The sequence below is a fragment of the Argiope bruennichi genome, chromosome 3, assembly GCF_947563725.1.
Source record: "Argiope bruennichi chromosome 3, qqArgBrue1.1, whole genome shotgun sequence".
Taxonomy (NCBI): Eukaryota; Metazoa; Arthropoda; class Arachnida; order Araneae; family Araneidae; genus Argiope; species Argiope bruennichi.
In genome coordinates this window covers 144,793,207-144,813,523 of record NC_079153.1, presented here as the reverse complement: position 1 = coordinate 144,813,523, position 20,317 = coordinate 144,793,207, and the positions used below count along the sequence as shown (strand labels likewise).

The 20,317-nt window shown below is 30.9% G+C and overlaps 1 protein-coding gene across 1 annotated transcript; it reads right to left on the bottom strand.

The window, feature by feature from the left end:
- Nucleotides 1-12,991: 12,991 nt before the first annotated feature.
- LOC129963479 (peptidyl-prolyl cis-trans isomerase NIMA-interacting 4-like) lies at nucleotides 12,992-19,884 on the bottom strand. The gene is made up of 3 exons (XM_056077886.1): nucleotides 19,663-19,884; nucleotides 16,291-16,410; nucleotides 12,992-13,181 (listed from the first exon to the last, which is right to left on the bottom strand). The coding sequence occupies exons 1-3, from the start codon at nucleotides 19,765-19,767 to the stop codon at nucleotides 13,023-13,025; spliced, it is 384 nt and encodes a 127-aa protein (XP_055933861.1). The 5' UTR covers nucleotides 19,768-19,884; the 3' UTR covers nucleotides 12,992-13,022.
- Between the last annotated feature and the right edge of the window lie 433 nt (nucleotides 19,885-20,317).

The following is a 20,317-nucleotide window of genomic DNA, read 5'->3' as shown; positions in this document are numbered from 1 at the left end:
AATAGTCCCTTGATTTTTTATAAGCTGCTACCTCTTTTTGGTAGCAGGGGCATTGATTGTCGATGGCTTTGTGCCGCACGTTGAAGTTAGTACCTCTCAATCTGTTGCTCTCGTAGCAGTTAATGCAGTTGGAATCTTCACTTCTGCAGCTTCTGCTGTGGTGTCTATAACCACAACAACCACAAAAAGGCGTAGTGAACTTGCATTCTTTTGAAAAGGCTGTGTGGCCATAGGCTTGACAAGTCGAGCACCTCTTGACATGAAAGAATTCTTTCATCTGGTACATGGACCAGTTTATAGGAATCTTTTTAAGTTGTTTAAGCGTATGGAGAACCTCACCGGGAGTTTCCAGAATCCAATGGCTTGTTCCTTCTCTGCGGCCTTTCATTTTGAATCGGAGTCGCAGATCCTCCTGCATATTAGTGTAAGCTTTCATCGCCGTTTGGACATCTTTATTTGTAGTGTCATTGGGAAGATCGTATATTATTAGGCTTAGTAACCTTTTTCCTGGCAATCTTACAGTTATATTCTTTTTAAGAGAATCATTAGATTCGATTGTTTTCTTCAATTGGTCAAATTCCTGCTCCTTGTCACATACAATAGCCAGCCCTTTATTTTGAAGTTTTCTCACCGTCCTGATTTTGAAATTGGGTCCGTCCTCCTTCAATTCTTCTCTTAGAATTGATTCAATAGTTTTGTCGTTTTCTTCTGTTGGATAGAGAAGCATTGTTGGTTTCTTTTTTCTATTTTTTAATTTAGCCACCTCTGCATAGGAAGGCTTCTTTATGGCATTTGTTGATAAAACTGCTTATCCCGAGGTAATTTTTCCTTAGCTTTTCTATATTCCTCCTTTTCCTTTATATGCGTTAGGGAAATTGTTGCCTGGGTTGCCACTTCTATACCTTTTTCCTTTTTATTGTTTATTGAGATTCTATCCTGCAGAAGGTCTAGGATTTGGTTAGCTTCCATTTTAATTGATACTGGCAAATGGGAGCGCATGCCATCTGATGGGCGACTGTTGATTAAGCTGCGGAGTATCTGGCAAAGTTCTTTCATTGGAATACTTTTATGACCAGTTGGAATATTTTTTATAATATTTGATGTTGGAGATATAGAAGTAGAGGATTTGGTTCTTCTAAGTGGTAATAAACCGATATCAGCATCAGATGGAGGGTCTAACATCATAGAAGGTAACTCATCTGTTATTGCTTCCATTGTTATTGCTTGGAAGTATATGGATTTTTGAAGTAAAAAGAATAAACAAAAAATAAGAGCTGTTAAATTATTTGATGCAAAATCTATTCAGAAAAGGCTACTGGGGCAGTTATTCCCCTTTTATCCGACCAAGTGTGTGTCATGCAATACAGGTCTATGAACAGTCTTAGTGCAACTATTATGTAATTGAAACTGCACTAATGTCCGGAAAAGAAATTTCATCTTACTCATTGGTTACAAGCAAATATATATTTTCTATTTCCCTTTGGGGAATTTACAACTGCGAAAAAGAGCCTGAAAACGCTTCCAGGCCACGCATGAGGAATTAAAAAAGACAGATACTTGACTACCAAATCCTATTACTGCCGTTACCTTGAATTATATCTTACTTTCCCCTTTTTCCCTTTTCTCCCCCCTTACCCCTTTAATTTTAAGAATTTTGATATGGCGGTGAATCAATATAGCATTAAAAACCCATAATTGTGGAAACTGATTAGGAAAGAAGAAAAAAATTGCATAATATATTTAAATATAATTGAGCTAATGTCTTATTATAGCTAATGGCTAAAAAATAGAAAAAATCAAGTTTAAGAGATTTAAAAAAATAATACTGCAGATCATAAAAAGATGAATGATAATGATAAATCTTAACAAGAAAAACTTTTGGTGATAAGAAAACTTAACTTTGATAATATGGAAAAAAAAAATCTTATTTGAAAACTTTGATAAATTTTAATAAAATGTTGATATTTATATGAATAAAAAATACATTTATCTTGCAAAATGATCGTACTTAAAAAGAAAGTGGAGAAAATTGATTTGTAAACCCATATGTAAATTATGTTGTAAAAAAAAAAAAACTTTCTTAAATATGCGTACTCATGCATATAACATTTTAAAATGAGAGAGGGGGGTGGGTAATTACATTCTACTACTAATATCATTATAATTTCTCGGCTCAACTGAAGGAAAAATTTTCAGGTGCCTGGCTGAGTTATTTATAATTAAATGGTATTTAAGAAAGTTATAATTGCCAATTTACTTATTATTAGAAAAAATGTTAGAAATGTGTTGTGAAAAAAGGGCGAATTTTTCTTTAAGAACAACTTAAAAAAAAATTAGTTCATCAATTTATTTATTTTTACAAAAATTATTTAAACAAATTTCTTCCCTTAGAAGAAGTGTTAAATATTATTAGTATTTTGCTCCTTTCCGCCACTTCGCTTCTCTTTTATATGCATACATATATATACACACATACACATATATACGCATACATACACATACATACTCACACATACACATATATACGCGTACATACACATATACACATATATACACACATACATATATAAATATATATATATGCATATACATACATATACACATACACATATACACATGATCGAGGAGAGAAAAGTAAGGCGAACAATGGATTTAAAAAGAAATTGGAAAACGTAAGAACTATAAACGAATAAAACATAAAATAAGGTAAGAGCGACAAACATTAAAATTGCGCTAAGGCAGAAATGTGCCTTCTATAAGAAGGAGAAAAAAAAAAAAAAAAAAACAAAGGGCGCATTCCCGGAGTTCGTCATTCTTTGACCTTGATTTCCGCTCTATTAGATATTTTACTGATGATTTTTTCCCCTCTGCCTTCTCTTTTCTTATACTCTTGCGAAAAACCGTTTGGGGTATAAGAATCCATTGGCACTCATCTAAACAACAAGTATAATACGATCGTTGTCCAAACAGATTTAGAATGGAAGAGAGAGAGAGAGAGAGAGAGAGAAAAAAAAGGTGTTTCAGAGGCAAGGATATGAAAGAAAGAAAATGATACGTTACTATTATTTTCTTAGAAGTCATCGCGCCTCTCCCCCAAAAATAAAACAAAGAGAAAGCTGTAAACAGCGCGGTAGTGTCCCCTGCGCCATTCAGCTGAATGACAGCGAATCTGCCTTTTGACCAAATACCACCTGCACGGTACTTAAACACATTCCCCCCTTTCTTTCCTCCTTTCCCTTTCTCTTCTCCTCTCATAGTGAGGAGGGAACATTGGTTGGTCTTAAATTTACAAAGGAGTTGGAAGTGCTAGTTATAGCTATTTCTATTGTGAGTTTGTGTTGATATCCATCTTGAAAATTCTTCCCTACGATCGGGGACGAGTAAAATATTTAATGAGGGTTGCTTATAACCTTTTAGTTCAAATATTTATAAAAAATCCCTTAATAAAGTAATTGAATCGAGTTTGACTTTACGTGATTGCAAATACCTTGCTAATAAGTGCGATGAAAGAGTTATATTGATAAGATATTTACTAAAGAATTTATTAAAGCGTAAATTCGACTTACAGAAATATATTCAACAGATTATTGAATTTACAGAGAAACAATGATTTATAAAATTATTTAAAAATAAGCAACGAAATAACAAAAGTATATAGATGATATTTTAATTTGAACCCTTGAATTCTCTAACATGATTAATTTAGATATGATTTATGGGCTTTGAAGGAGGTTGGGAACAATAAAATAATTTTGGAGAGAGAATAAAGTCGACAAGGGTAACAGGAAACGTGACTAAATTCTTAAATATTAAAAAAAAAAAAAAAAAAAAAAAAAAAACCGACCATATGATTTATAAATTAGATTTACAAATGTACCTATACTGCATGACACACACTAACAGTACAAGATATTTAGGGAACACTTACCCCATTTGCCTGTAGAGGTCTTAGCCTAGCATCCTTGAACAGCAATAGATATGAGAAAATTCAATTTGTCCTCTGGATGCGACTCCAGTCGACTCGTACAATAGCCCTGAGGTACAAGATTTGTAATGGTCGAGCAATGAATGATCTTGTAGCAGGACCAAAACACTGTGCATGAACACTAGACTCACTATCGAAGTGTAAAAAGAATAACGGAAGATAGATCGCAGTCTGAAGAAGTTCACTCATTGAGAAGATGATGCGAGACTCAAGTACGCTCTTTGGGGAGAGGACAGTAAGCACGACCGCTCTCGTTGACGGCGGAGAGTCGACATAAAATTTGATACACAGGTTTAGAGTCTAAGACATAAATACTTGCCAAATTTTGAATCGAATTCGTCAAACGACTGACCATCTGTACTTTCGCATGCATGTCAATGCAATGGCTCAACATAACTTTCAGTATGTTATATGTAGTAGTATACAACTGTAGTTTTGGTATCAATAGCTGGCAAAAAGGCGTCCAAAATATTAGTAATACACACACAAAGATCTATATTTCGTAATTATCGTGCACCAATGCTCTGCAGATATTCATAGCCTTGCCCACAATTTCACATAGAGGATGAGACCTTTATTGGAAAGTTTTGGGGAGACCGCTCGCACCAGTTTATTGAGGTGAAGAGATTGAACTGAGGCAGAAAACAGAAGGTTCCATTCAAATATTAATGATTTGGTGACACATGGGTGGGGAGTGCCATATGAGAATTCATGTTGCAAAAATCATGCCAAGGACAATGGAGTGCAGATGTTTCTAATAAAAAGTAATAATAATAATATTAAAAAAAGAAAGAAGTGGCCTTATCAGTGTGCAAGGGGGGGGGGGATAATGTAAAATGAAGATTTTCGAAAATGGTTCAAGAAAAAAAAAATAGATAAAAAATATGAATTTTCAAATGTCTATACTGAACGATATTCTAATTAAAATATTTCAAAATTAGGATTTCCAAACAAGTCTGAAATTGAACATTTGGTATTGAATTCCATTATACTGGAACATCACATTATAATATTGTTTGAAGTATGTTGAATATTTTGCAATAATGGTAGAGTGGGATGTTCTTGAAATGAATGCATTCCTTAAATGTATATCCAGGGATCTTTACTCTTTCTTCTCTCTTCTTACTTTCCCCTATCCCTTTTCTCTTCTTTTTCCCCTTCTCTCTTTAAATCCTACCTTCCTCTTATGTTTTCTTCATTCTTCCATCCCTGGACGGTAAGCGAGGGAGCTCTCCATGAGAAGCTGTCGCCGCTCTGTTTGCTTCTTGCTTCTCAGGGACAGTTAAAACCCCCCACGTGTTTGCCTTGCGTGGCGACCCTTTTGACGGGTGGTACATTTCGGTCCCTGATGTATCAATCGGCTGGTATCCCAGACATTTGACTGGGCTGCTCAAGGGAATTAAGCGAAGGGGTCACTCCTGGGGCTTGGCGTTAAGGGTGGTCACTGTCTCCGGGGGTGACTCCCAGCGTATAGGTTTCGATCAGCACCATGGTAAGCGCCGAGGCTGGGGTGTGCCAGAGCCGGTGGCTGCCTTCCCTTGTTGGGCTCCGTGGTGGGCGGTGCCGTAGAGCCCGAACCTTAATCTATATCATATGGGTCTTGAATCTAACGTCGTTGTAGCATCATCCAATTCTCGTTTCATGATTATTAGTATTCAAAACACATTTCATAGAGTTTTTCCTTTCCTTGTACACAAATTGATACAATCGACAATTGGTGAAGTACAATATATATATATATATATATATATATATATATATATATATATATATATATATATATATATATATATATATATATATATATATATATATATATATATATATATATATATAAACTACGCTCTGGTGACCTTTTGTTGCAGACTTCCGAGAAACAAGCTCTTCTTATTAGTAAACTCACCAAATTAGGAGATTTTCCTGTCCAAACAGCCTTACATAAAACTTTAAACTTTTCACGTGGTGTCATTTCCGAGCCGGATCTCATCGACTTATCTGATGGAGATCTTGTAACAGAATTTTCAGACCAGCAAGTATGCACCGCGCGTCGTATTAACATTCGACGTGATGGTCAACTTATACCAACAAAACACATTGTATTAACTTTTCAAACTCCAGTTCTTCCTAAATCAGTTAAAGCAGGATACCAAATTTGTAGAGTTCGGCCATACATACCTAACCCTCTTAGGTGTTTTAAATGCAAAAGATACGGCCATTCACAGCAAGCATGTCGTAGCAAAATGATCATGTGTGCAAAATGTGCTGAACCTGGACATGACATAAATAATTGCCATTCAGACACCATGAAGTGCGTTAATTGCTCTGGGTCTCATAACATTTTTCTCCAAGTCTTGCACTAAATGGACTCTAGAGAAGGAGGTGATATCCACAAAAATACGAAAAAACATATCCTTCGCAGAAGCAAGAAAATTAATAAATGATAGAACTCCAAAAGTTGGTGCATCTTACTCTGGTATACTTAAAGCAACACTCATATGTAGTAGTGTTCAAACCGATTCTCGCATAACTCAATTACCACCCACTAGTTCAGTTTCAAATAAAACTACAAAATTGCCAGCAGTTTCCTCTGTTTCTTCGATGTCATCTAGTTACCCTGTAACTGATAAAACTGCCAAACGTAATCGCAGTAATAAAACAAAAATCTTCACGACATCATCTCTTAAAACTTGTCAAGTAAATACAAAGCAAAGAACAAAAAAAGAAAGCATTATTGAATCGACCCCTTGTGGAAGAGGATTTCTTGAAAATTTATAAATCGTCTTCTGAGTTCTCCGATATGGAGTTAGACCCTTCTACTATCTCTAAAAATCAATCAGGTGGGGGAAAAAAGAAAAAACCTAAATCTTAATGGCCAAATTTGTTTCCTGGAACTGCCGTGGTTTCCGTAAAAAAACAACTCATATTAAAGATTTAATTAATGAAACCCATCCTATTTGTATAGCTCTGCAAGAAACTTATTTGAAACCGCCAGACACTATGAAAATCAGACATTATAGCTTTATCCGAAAGGATAATGAATCTGATCGAGCTGCTGGAGGTGTTGCTGTCCTTGTATCCCATTACGCACAAATTTGCAAGCTGCTGTTGTTCGAGTCTTGAAACCTTCTTTGACGACAATATGTTGTCTTTACTTGCCACCCAGTACTTCGGTAGAATTAAGAGATCTTAATGCCTTAGTGGATGAATTACCATCTCCTTTCATCATAGTTGGTGATCTAAATGGTCATAGCCCTCTCTGGGGAAGTGAAGATGTTAATCCTCGTGGGCGGCTGATTGAAGAATTTATTAATAACCATTCACTATGCCTGCTCAATAATTGAGAAGAAACATATTTTTATCAATGGAGCAAAACCTTTCATTCACTAGATCTCGCTATTTGCTCACCTTCTCTAGCTCCGTACTTTAATTTTAGAGTAGGGACTGACCTGCTTGATAGCGACCATTTTCCATTTTTTAGATCATTTAACTGGAAGTGGTGTAAATATTTCCCGTCTACCATGATGTATTTTTCAAAAATCTGACTGGATAGACTTTACCTCAAAGGGCACTGATAATACGTAATATGGTAGAAAAATAACGATTTAAATAGCGTTGTAAACTTAATAACCGATACTATTATAAACGCTGCAGATGCTGCTATCTCAAAATCGGGATCTGGAACAATCAAATATAAAAAAACCATGGTGGAACCAAGATTGTACAAAGGCACAAAAAGATCTTGAAAAGGCCTGGAACACCTTTAGGCGGCGTCCAACAACGAATCATTTGATTCTTTTTCAAAAGGCCAAATCTATAGCACGACGAGTTAAGCGACGAAGTCAGCGGACTTATTGGATTAAATTTGTGTCGAGCATAAATTCTGTTGCAACTTCCAAATATATGTGGACCAGCATTCGAAAAGTATGCGGAATATATCCTGATCGTTCCATCTCCTGCCTGAAGAAGAATGGGGAAGTTATTTCCAGTGTTCAGGAAATGGCTGATGCTCTTGCAGAAGCTTTTGCCTCTGTATGTTCAGCGAGTAATTACACGGAACCTTTCCTCACGCACAAAAAATATCAAGAAAACATCAAATTACGCTTTAAAACAAAAAAGCGTTTGTCTTACAATGCTGATTTTACTATCTTGGAGTTGAGCAGAGCATTATCTGACACAAAACAAACATCACCGGGGCTGGATGGAATTACTTATTCAATGCTGCAGCATTTATCTGATAGACCCCTCCAAAATCTTTTGTTCCTGTATAACAGAATTTGGAAAGAGCATATGTTTCCCGATAAATGGAAATTTGCTATAATAATTCCTGTACCAAAGCCTGGAAAAGATCCACAAGAGCCATCTAACTATAGACCAATAGCTCTGACCAGTTGTTTGTGTAAGGTGTTTGAAAAAATGGTAAACGCATGCCTCGTTCATAAACTATAGGAAAATGAATTTATTTCCCCTTTTCAAAGCGGTTTTCGAAAGCAACAATTGATAATCTTTTGGCCTTGGAAACGGATATTCGAACGGCCTTTATAAAAAGGAATCATTTGGTGTCAGTATTTTTTGATATAAATAAAGCACATGATCGAGCATGGAGAAACGGGACCATGAAAAATCTTTACGACTTTAAATTTAGAGAGCATTTACCTCTTTTTATTCAAAATTTTTTACACCAGAGATATTTTAAAGTGCGGCTTGGGAATACCTATTCCAATGTTTATTGGCAGGAAGAAGGTGTCCCACAGGGCTGTATATTAAGTGTGGCACTCTTTGTTTTAGCTCTTAATCCTATTTTATCTGTTATACCAGCAACTGTTAGCAAGAAGCTGTATGTAGATGATATACAAATTTCTTGCTACGCCCGTGACATGCGATACATTGAGAGACAGCGATACATAATATTGTAGAGTAGTCAAATAAACACGGTTTCACATTCTCTCCTCAGAAAACAGTTGCTATGCACTTTGGCAAACGTCCTATTCACCCAGAGCCAGAGTTATTCTTGAACGGTAATCTAATTTCCATTCAGGATCAGCACAAATTTCTAGGAATTATATTTGATAAAAGATTTACTTTCCTTCCGCACATTACATATTTGCGGAGTAAATGCCTGAAGTCACTAAACATACTGAGGGTTTTATCCAATAATTTTTGGGGTGCTGATCGATCGTGCTTGTTAAGAGTCTACCGAGGTATCATTCGATCAACAATTGATTATGGATGTGTTATCCATGGCTCTGCTAGGCAATCTTACCTTAAACGTTGTTCACCATCAAGCTCTCCGATTGTGCATTGGAGCATTCAGGACATCACTAGTAGCTAGTTTATATGTTGAAGCGTTTGAGCCTCCTTTGTCTAATAGGAGATTGAAGCTATCATTGTTTTATTTCTATCGTATTTTATCCAATAAACGCCATCCTTTTCATGAGAAAATCCAGAATGACGTTAACGACCGTGTGTTTAATTTGCGCAAATCCTACATATCTCATTTGGGATTGCGTATACGAAGAATATTACCAAATGAAGAATATTACCAAAAGTGAAATAAAAACCGAGCTATCAGTGTCTGATTTTCTAAATTGTTTAAATTTAGAATTTACCGATATACAAATCTCGTTTGTATCTCGGTTATTTTACCAATATACAAATATATGCGGATGATAGTCCAAATTCAGCTCCATGGATAGAAAATAAATTTCACTATGAAAACCCATTTAAACAATTTAGAAAATCAGACACTGATAGCTCGGTTTTTATTTCACTTTTTAAACATCATCGGGAATTTTATTACTCTTATGAACCCATTTTTATGGATGGTTTTAAGTCATCTTATCATGTGGGTTGCGCATTTGTTCATGGTCATCGCATTATAAGTTATAAACTGCATCCTTTTACTTCTGTTTTTACCTCGGAATTAACTGCTATTTACTTAGCCCTCAAATATATTGATTAACAACAGATCCATAAGTCTGTTAATTACACGGACACTCCGAGTGTGCTGCAAGATTTAAACTCTTCATCTCTCGGTCATCCACTTCTACAAGAAGTGAAGAAGATATACCGTCTTCTATATTTGAAAAATATTGAGTTTTGCTTTCCTGGATCCCTTCGCACATGGGTATTTCTGGAAATGAAATCCCAGATATAGCAGCTAAGTCAGCGAGCGTAATTTTGCCCCAACGTATTTCTTCTAAAGATATGCGTACAGCTATTATTCGTTGGTTGGTGCTACTGCCAGTGGCAAAATCAATGAGACATGGAAACTAACAACAAGCTTCACTTTATTAAAACACAATTTGCCAACTGGTCTTCAAAACTAAGCAGGCGCTATGATGTGATTTTATCCCGACTACGCATTAGTCACACTCGCTTGACACATAGATTTTTACTTTTTGCCGAGCCACCGCCAGTATGTTTTAATTGTGGAGATATTTTAATAATTCGCCACATTTTAATGGAATGCGCAAGTTTTACCGATCTTCGTTGGAAGCATTTTAAGTCCAAGAATTTTACCTTAGATTTTTTTATTGGGTGAGTCGCATCATCCAAACGTTTTTTCGTACATTAAAGATTTTGGTATCATCCATGAAATTTAACTTACAGTTTTAATACCTTCTTTCCTTAGCTTTTGACTAGTTTGAACACTGTCTGTTGCACTTCTTGTAAGGATAAACTACTTTTTATCTTGCTGTGAAAATTTTAAGTTGCTTCGGCACAGCATATCCTGCAACAGGTTCTTGCGCCAGAAATCTAAATCTAAATCCTTAAATGTAAATGTAAATTTTTATGGGTTTTATGGGTTTTGTAAATTTTTGTGGGTCTTTTGAATTATACATCAAGCATTTTAATAAATTCCCATTTTGCAGGGATGTTACAAGGTATTTGATAATTATTCCAAAATTGTCAATGCAAGTTACATAGGTACAATTGTTGGCTCTATTATAACACAGGTATGTATTCATCAAATATAAAAATAAATAAATCTACATAAATATGATGAATGCACTTTAATTCACACACATAACAAGTTCTAAACCGCAGACAAGGCGTTTTGATCTTTCAAAGAAGTTTATGTTTTTTATAAACTGTCATTACCTTCTCAGATCAATCCTAAATTTCATGCATCATAACTACCACAGCAGCTTCTAAACAATTAATAGATTGCAACCCTTTGCATATTAAAATCTATGAGACACAGAAATACCATTTTACAATTTGATAAGAATTGGTAACATCAGAAATATTTGTATTTTCATGAAATGAAAATAAAATTTGATAGAATGCATAAAAGTTCAAGTTGCAAAAAAATCTATGGAAATAATTTGTGCTTATGAAAAGGTTAGATAACAAATAAATTCTGCTTTTTGATAAAAATGAAAGAATGGAATGGCAAAATTGAACTATATTGAAAAATTAAATACTTTCTCTTACAAAAATAATATATATATAGTTTACATTTAGATCCATGCTCATTCTACAAAATAGTAGAATATTAGTGAGCTTCAAGTCGCAAAACAGATAAGCAAAAGTAATTTTTTTCTTTTAACTTACAACTAAAACAATTTAGATGTGTCTGCAAATCAGAAATCTGACAAAATAATTTTCAAAAAATACTACATATGAATTATTCATATTTAGAATTTGAAATGGATTCAAATCCATCTTTATGAAATTTTCTTTTTTGAATTAAAAGTGCAATGCAAAAATAACTAAAATAAACCATGAATTAAGAGATCTTCTCTTTTGAGTAATTGATATTTCCCCATTTTTAAATGCTTTTGTGGAAAATGTTTCAAAAATGTTTTGCATTAAATACATTTTTTTAAAAATTAGTAAAGAAATGGTTTTGTTCTTTTCAGTGAGATGTTATATTTTTGATTAATATGCTGTTCTACTTTTCTGTTTTTTTAACTACTAATATGTTACATAAATAATAATTGGAAAATTAATTCTTAAGTTAAATCTAATCATTTTGAAATAAACACTGCACATTGAGTCCCATTAGGAACCAATGGGGTGCATTCTCCCCCTTTGCTTTTGTAATCAATAATTAAAGAACTGGCTGATTATATAAAATATTAGTGACTTAATGAAGATTTTAAAATATTGATTAATGATTTAATTCTCCATTTAAATCATAAAACCAACTTCAAATTAAAATTTTAAACTGCTATTTGTACATTCTTAATACTTTTAAATAAATTTATAGATTTGAGATGAAAAATAAAATGATTATGGAATGGAAAAATAAACTATTCCATTCCATACAATATTTATTCTCTGAAACACTTAAAATGAGAAATACTTAGAAGTTTCAATTTTATAATCATGACATCTTATACAGAAGAGGGGGGGGGCAACCCCCATACAAATATAATGTAATTCTCAATATTAGCACATATTTATGTCTCTTCTTTGCAGTTCATCGCCATAGCATCAGCTATCAAGATGGCACTGAGGTACAGAGCCATTAGAGTCATTGATTCAGTTCTACCCATTGATACTGAATGAAATTTGAAACTTCTAAATCAAGAGAAATAGGAAACTTGCAGTATTTAGACAAACAATTGTTACAAGACAAATTATTGTTCAAGAAATATGTATAATTTACTTTTGCATTTAACAATGTTCAATGAAGAAAGATGCCAAAAACTAATAAATCATTTTCAAACCTTTACAAATGAAAACTAGAATTTAAATTTAAGTATCAAATACATAGTTTTTAATGGAAAAAACTTGTAATAAACAAACAATAACAAAAAAAGACTAATATAAAATTTGGTGATAAAATTTATATTATATAGTTGTAATGTTTCACTATAACTGAATTTATAATGTAGGGAATTTATGTGGCTTCTCATGTATTACTTCAGTTTTCAGAAGTACTAAATTACTACTAAAATATACGTTTTAGTAGTAATTTAAAAATACTAAAATGTACATTATTAATGATTTTTTTTCATAAAAAACACAGCTAGTGGCACACATAAAAAGCAAACAAAACATTACAAAAATTTATTTACATTCAAAATCATTTTTTTCCTTCAACCATAATGATATGATAACCAAACTTAGTTTTAACAGGTGGATCAGTATAAACAGGATTTGACAAATTACTAATTGGTAAAGCAAATGCAGCATCTTGAAAAGGTCCAACCATGCTGCCTCTCACCATCCAACCTAAATCTCCCTGAAAAGAAACAGAAACACAGTTTAGTATGAACAGTATTAATTATTTAGTATTTTTAGTATCAAACCATTACTTAAAAAGAATTTTTTTGAATAAAACATTTTATTAAAATCTTATGTTTATAGAAATTTCCCAGAAATAAAACTGAGATAAATTATTATTATTTTTTATATAAAAATGGTACTATGACAGATTTTCTGTCTTCAAAAGAGTGACAAATAGGAGAAATTTAAAAATACTCAACATTATATATATATATATATATCATAGCAATGTAAACCCTGTGAATAAAATCCACAGAATTTTCAGTTTTAGTAAAAGAAACTTTTTCCTCTTCTTTTTACAACTGCGTTAATTTGGTGAACTATGTTAAGTTAGTCTGAATCCTTTCATGGAGAAGAAAAATTAAGCCGTAATATTCCACGCTTCAAACACATAGAAATATTATTGCTTTGCAATTTTCCAGTAGCGATTTTTCCCCTTGAATCAAGTTATAACTGAATATTCCGATTGTACAATAGATATCCCACGATTGTCATCCAATCACACAAGAATGAAGGCTTTCAGGAGTGATTTTTGAATAAGATTTTTATTTTTTCACAAAGCACAGATAATAAATGCTAAGAAGCTATTGTCACCAGAAATTAATTATTTTAAATTATTTTTCCTCTTCACAATTTCTAATTCTGATACTGATAATAATTTTTTTTAAAAATAAATATATAGATATTTTGAAACCAATTATATTAAAAAAGATAGAACATTTGCACTTCTGAAAATATTCTTTAAAGCTAGAAATAAAAGAAATTTGAAACAACATAGCTTTACTCTTCAGTGCTGGAATTTATTCAATTACTTTTGGATTAAAATAGACATTGCATCATATATATATATATATATATAGGTGTGTGTACTACCTTATATTTGCCTCCCCATCTTTAATGCTTTTTTGTTGCCTACAATATACTTTTACACTTTCTAATGGTTTTTTCCAAATAAGTCTTTAGTTGTTTTTACACTTTCCCCCAATTTATATCATTATTCCTATGATCCCATGAAAAGTATAAAATGTCATAATAAATACAGGATATCAATAATAATAATATTATTTATAATTTAACTCATAAAAATGGCAAACTTTCATTGGTAAGAATTTCAGGAAACTCTTCTAAAGCTTTCTTGGATTAATATATATATATATGTAACATATTTTGATTGAAGTAGAATGCAGGTTTGAAACAGTGATGAGACTTGGTATTTTTAATTACGTTTTATTCTATTCCGAGTGGCAGGCATGATTATATACAAGAAAATGCAGCGCGGCACACACAGAAGTAAGAAAAGGGAAAAAAAGGGATGAACAGATGATGACTTGCCTTATATAACATAGGATTTCCGGCCACGCGCCGAGGGAATGACCTTTGACACCTGTTCAAGGGTACCGAAGTATCACTCTCATGTGAGTCGCAGTTCTTGATGGCGCATTATTTTTACAAAGGGATTAATTAAACCGAAAGTGGAATTGGATCACGAAATAAGAGAATATTTTAGAATGAAGTTACTATGGGCTAAATTAAGATAAAAGCTTGGAAATTAATTAAATTGAAATTAGAATTAAAATATCATTACATATATATATATATATATATATATATATATATATATATATATATATATATATATATATACACACACACATCAGTTTAATTTACAATGCAATGCTTCTGAAGCTAAATTGTTTCACAAAAATAATGAGTACCATTTACTAAATGAGGGCAAACTGTCTATTCTAGCAGTAGCAAATTTGGCACAAATAAACTTTGCAAAATGCAAATGTGCACTTTGAAAAGATTTGCAAAAATTGAATTAATAAAAATTTAAGTAAGATTTTGTTGTTTTCCATGATAATTAAGGAAAAAAAAAATGGACAAAAAATGTTTACACTAGTTTAAAATTCTAAGAATTATCTTTTATATAACACCAATTTAGTTAGCCAGCAATTATTTTATGAATTCTGACAATATTTTAAAATAATATTTTTTGTATAATTTCAACACAGGTTTCATTGTTGCAATGAAATTAAAACCCATTCACATTATTTTATACAGTAATTTTACAATTTCTTTCATTGCTGAAAGCTAAGAGAGAAAGATTCTGCATAGTTATATAATGAATAAGAAAGTGAAGTTCAAGTAGCATGAAAGACAACACACAATTAGAAGATAGATTACCCATACAATTACATTTTAATTTCACTATGATGTCATCAGAATCAATCCAATAGGAATGATGGTGTGAGTAACAAACAAAATAGGTGTAAAGTGGTTAAAATAATATAAACTTTCAACAAAAAATAATGCTAGCAATCAATGTAAAAATTTGGAATTCCAAATTAATTTAATTCTATCAGTTTATAGGATTTTTTTTCCAGTTATATATAATAATAAAAGTAATATCATCATGTAAACAAGCTATACATAAAAAACTTCGTAATTTTTTTTTGCAGTTTGAGAAGAATAAATTTAAGAAATTATGACAAATACAACAAAAACTTAGAAATATAGTTTGTATTTATCAATTTTGAAATTATTATAACTTCAACAACAGAGAGAATATTATGAAACATCATGTATATGAAAGATATATTTACAAATTTTTGTTTGTAGAAAAATAATTTAAAATAATTGACGATGAAATGTAAAACTGTAAGTAAGGTCAAATATCAAATGAGTCCTAAATAAATGCATTTTAGCATACTGAATTCTACATCTATCTTAAATGGTACAGCATTTAACTACTCATTGTGATAATAATATAATGCATTAGTAGAATGCAAATTAAAGATTGATGTAATATGAATGAAATGTTAAGCACATTATGCAGAAACTTGCTATATGAAATCCTTTAATAAATGTAGAGATAGATAAAAGAATTATAGTTAAAAATGTCATTCATCTATTATATTTTCGAAATTTATTATTAAAAAATGCCTTTTTTTCAAAATAATTTAGTAATTAACCTTACTTTATTCAAAAAGGTAAAGAAATTAATTGAGTTTTAAAATTCTAAAAAATAATAGCTAAAAATAAGAAAAGTTTAAGAAACTTACACCCTGCCTAGCTTTGTCTTCACTATAAGTAGCAGCAACTTCATTGAACTTCATACCCGATTTTAATTTTTCCATAGCCTCCAGAATTTTTGAGTGCTTTTCACACAATATATGCCGTACCTGAATATAACAAAAAAATTATTTTAGAAAAGATAAATATTAAACCTGAAATTATAGAAGTGAAGATTATAACATTGAATAAACTTATAACATAGGTATTTAATTAAAATCTCTAATTTTCATGTACTTAAAATTTTTTATAAGAATATTAAATTTAATATTCTTTATTATCTCCTCTACAACATTAGCCAAAACAACAAAATTATAAAAATTCAAACAATAACAAATCTGAAATATCAACATCATCACTCACCTTCCCTATAAAGAAATGTTGATAATTTAGGAAAATAAAATGAGCTTAAAAATCGTAAAAATCAAAAGTGAATATTAAAAGAGAATGCAGATATAATTGACTTAAATGTCAAAATATAAATCAACAACACAAAGATGATTCCAATAATTAAATAATACTTCTATTCTTCTTGTTAAATTTCATGAAGAAATCCAAAACTTTTACACTGAGTTAAATTGATATCTAAGAAAATTTTTTATATAATATGTAGAATAATTATATATTTCACAACTCTAATGACATTCCTATAAAAATTTATTGCATACATCTGATTTCTACCTAAGCAAACAATATTTTTCAAAATTCTGGAACAACAAATAATTTTATTTTATGAGAATATAGATATACTCAGGATACTTTAATTATCATACCAAATAACAGAAAAAACTAGAATACTAACTAAAATTCTTAAATAAAATAAAATAAAAGCATTTGCATAGAAAAAGGTAATTATTAATACTTTTCTATGTTCTACTAAATTAAATAAAACTAAAAATTATCACTGAAATTTACAGCTTATTTAACACACTGCAAGTGATAGACTATAACCACAGTCCAAAAAAAAAAAAAAAAAAAAAAAAAGAACAAATGTTGAAAGCGAAACGCTGTAATCTCACTTACCTGGTAGAGAGCAGTGAACTTACATTCTGGAATTATATTCAGAAATTAAATTTATCTTCTATATGTTAAAAAACATGGAAATCACACACCTAATCAAAGTGTGAAAATACTGATAATATTAAAATACATACAAAACTCAATAACTTATCACCTATTTAACTGCTAATTCTCATAATCTTTTTAAAGCTGAATATTGTTTTTGCTATTTCTAAGTCCCACTTGGGGGGCGGGGAAGACAGATCTTCATATCTTCTCAAGAACTTACATATTTATATTTATTTGGATTAAATTTCAAAAAAATTAATGCCACAGGCATATTTATTTCATTAATTTTTTTATTAGTAATGAAAATTTTGTATATAAATTTACAATTATGAATTTATATAATTTTTGTATATGAAATAACAACAGATACAGTCTTTTTTATATATTTTTATGAAATAAGTAAGACAAAGTTACATCTGTCTTAAAATTTTAATTCAAAATTTTGATAAATTTCAACATTTTATACTTCCCACATCTGAAAATAAATAAATAAATAAAAAAGAGTTTTGAAATTACATCTGCTAACACGCCAACTCCAAATGTAAAAAAAGCCAGATGAATAAAATTTCAAGTGTGGTGTTTATACCAAAACTGAAGAATTGTATCAAGTTTCGAATAAAAGTTGTTGACAGAAAATCTGCCTTTCTGTTCAACCATATGCTATCATGCTAGTGTAATGATGTAGAAAGATCACATATAACATAATTTTTTCACCAAAATTGTAGAATCTGTACCAAATTTTAAAATAAATCTTTCAGTATCTATAAATTTGAGAATATGCTAAAATGTTAACACAAAAACACATAAAAAACTGGATGAAAGAGTTTTAAAATATGATCCTTGCTGGTTTTATAAAACATATTAAAATTTGTATAAATAAGGATATACCAAATTATATATACCAAACTAAGCAGAAAATCAAATCTTTTAGGATAAGATATTTTATAAAGAATAAACAAAGAATAACATATCATACTAACAAAATACTTATACTAACAAAAACTAGCAAAAGAAAAAAAAAGAGAGAGGGAGGTAAGAGAGATAAGAAAAAGAGGAGGAAAAACATAACTACAAATGATATTGGTTAGAAAAAACAGTGTTAAAGTTTATAAAATTTAACAAATTTTTAAAAAACTCTCGAAATGCAAAAATATTTTAGAGGGATATTTATGTTTAGTTCAGCATAAAAAGATTAATTATCATCATCACTTAAAGTATTCACTATCTTAAAAATTATAAAATTTCAAAATTTGACTTCAGAAAAGCAAAAAAATAAATGCTTAAATACCAAATACCAATACAATACCTAATACATTCTTTTTTTTAAAATCCTTCTTGTTTGAGCAAGTAATCAAACAGATAATATGAAGTATGAAATAATATAAACAGGAAGCATATAACAATAAGCATATTAATAATCACTCATATACACAAAATTAACAAAGAATAATAAACCCTTAACAACTATAAAAAAAATACCGATTTACAGAACCTAATAATTTTAAAAGCATTTGTAAAAATAACAATCAAAATTTGGAAAATTAAATAATATCAAGAACAATTTCCATAATTGCACTATGGGCAGAAATGAATTTTAGGTAATAGCTTGGAATGCCTTCCAAAATTAATAAATTATTCTCTCCTGAGGCCATGAGATAAAAGTTTTAGAGCTGATTTCAAAGTAGAAATCATACAAATCATGCCTTTATCATCTGAAAGGAACACAACACATTTATCCAACTTTAAGAAACATCATAACCAAAAATAGTGGAAATCCAATAGCTTGACTATTACAATTAACAAACATAAGAATACGAAATCCTAGCAATTTTGCCAATCCAATGGGAACAGAAATATAATATACATTGCATTAAAAGTAATTATTCTTTTTTTTATATTATTCAAATGAAACTACAGGTTTTATTCACATAGAAGTTTTGCCAGCTGTAAGAATGCGAACCCAATGGCTCTCTATTTCAACATTGATATGTACAACTATCTTTACATGACGAATAGTTGGACGAAAAAACCTTTCATCTTGTTTTTTAAGATTCCCATAGTGAAGAAATGATGTAAAACAGTGTTTTATCCGCGTTAAGAATTTCTTTAAAAAATCCTCTATATTTTTCTTTTGTTACGGCAACTTTTTTAAATGAAGGAGAACCAAGAGTTGCCCTTAATTTTATATTAACATCAAAGTGAATATTTAATTACAAACAAAATCTTTTAAATTTCTGTTGTTGAGGTTTTGTTGGTTTGTCGGGCTGTCAACAACAAATTCATAACATACTTACTTTTACAGATGTACCACCTTTGGTTTGCTTCGGAGCATTGCTTTCTTTAGACTCAGCTCCACCACTACCCTTTCCTTTACCTTGAGATTTACTTTTTGGTGGCATTTTCTTTTAAATTTACAAATATTGCAAATGCAATTTAAATTGAGACTATTTGTTTGTAAAGCAATCGAGGTAAACAAAACCAGATGGTTCCTTACGATTGCAGTCACAGTACATTAAAAAAAAATCTTATTTCCGTGCAATCTTTTTTTTTTCTTCAAAACTTTAAGTAAACAGATTAATTTTTAAAAATTGTTTCATGATTTACTTTTACTATCTCATATTTTATTTCTAATAAGAATAAAGTAAAGAACAACTTCAGGAGCATTAATTTTTTTCTTTTGTTACTGTCAAGTTCTCTGACCGTTTTTTTCTCCATTTTTTTAACATTCAAAAATACCGGGAAAGACTTGTTATTGTCAGTTGAATCTGAAAAATTCTTAAGAAGATTCATTGCTTTTTTCACTGTGAATTTTTGTTTTGACATTTCGAAAATAAAATAATAGCAAAAGAAATTTATTATAACCTGTTTTGACATTTCGAAACCGGATGCGATGTTCATATCGATGCGTGCCTGGTTTCGATTTCAAATTAATCGTTTCCGTATGTCCTG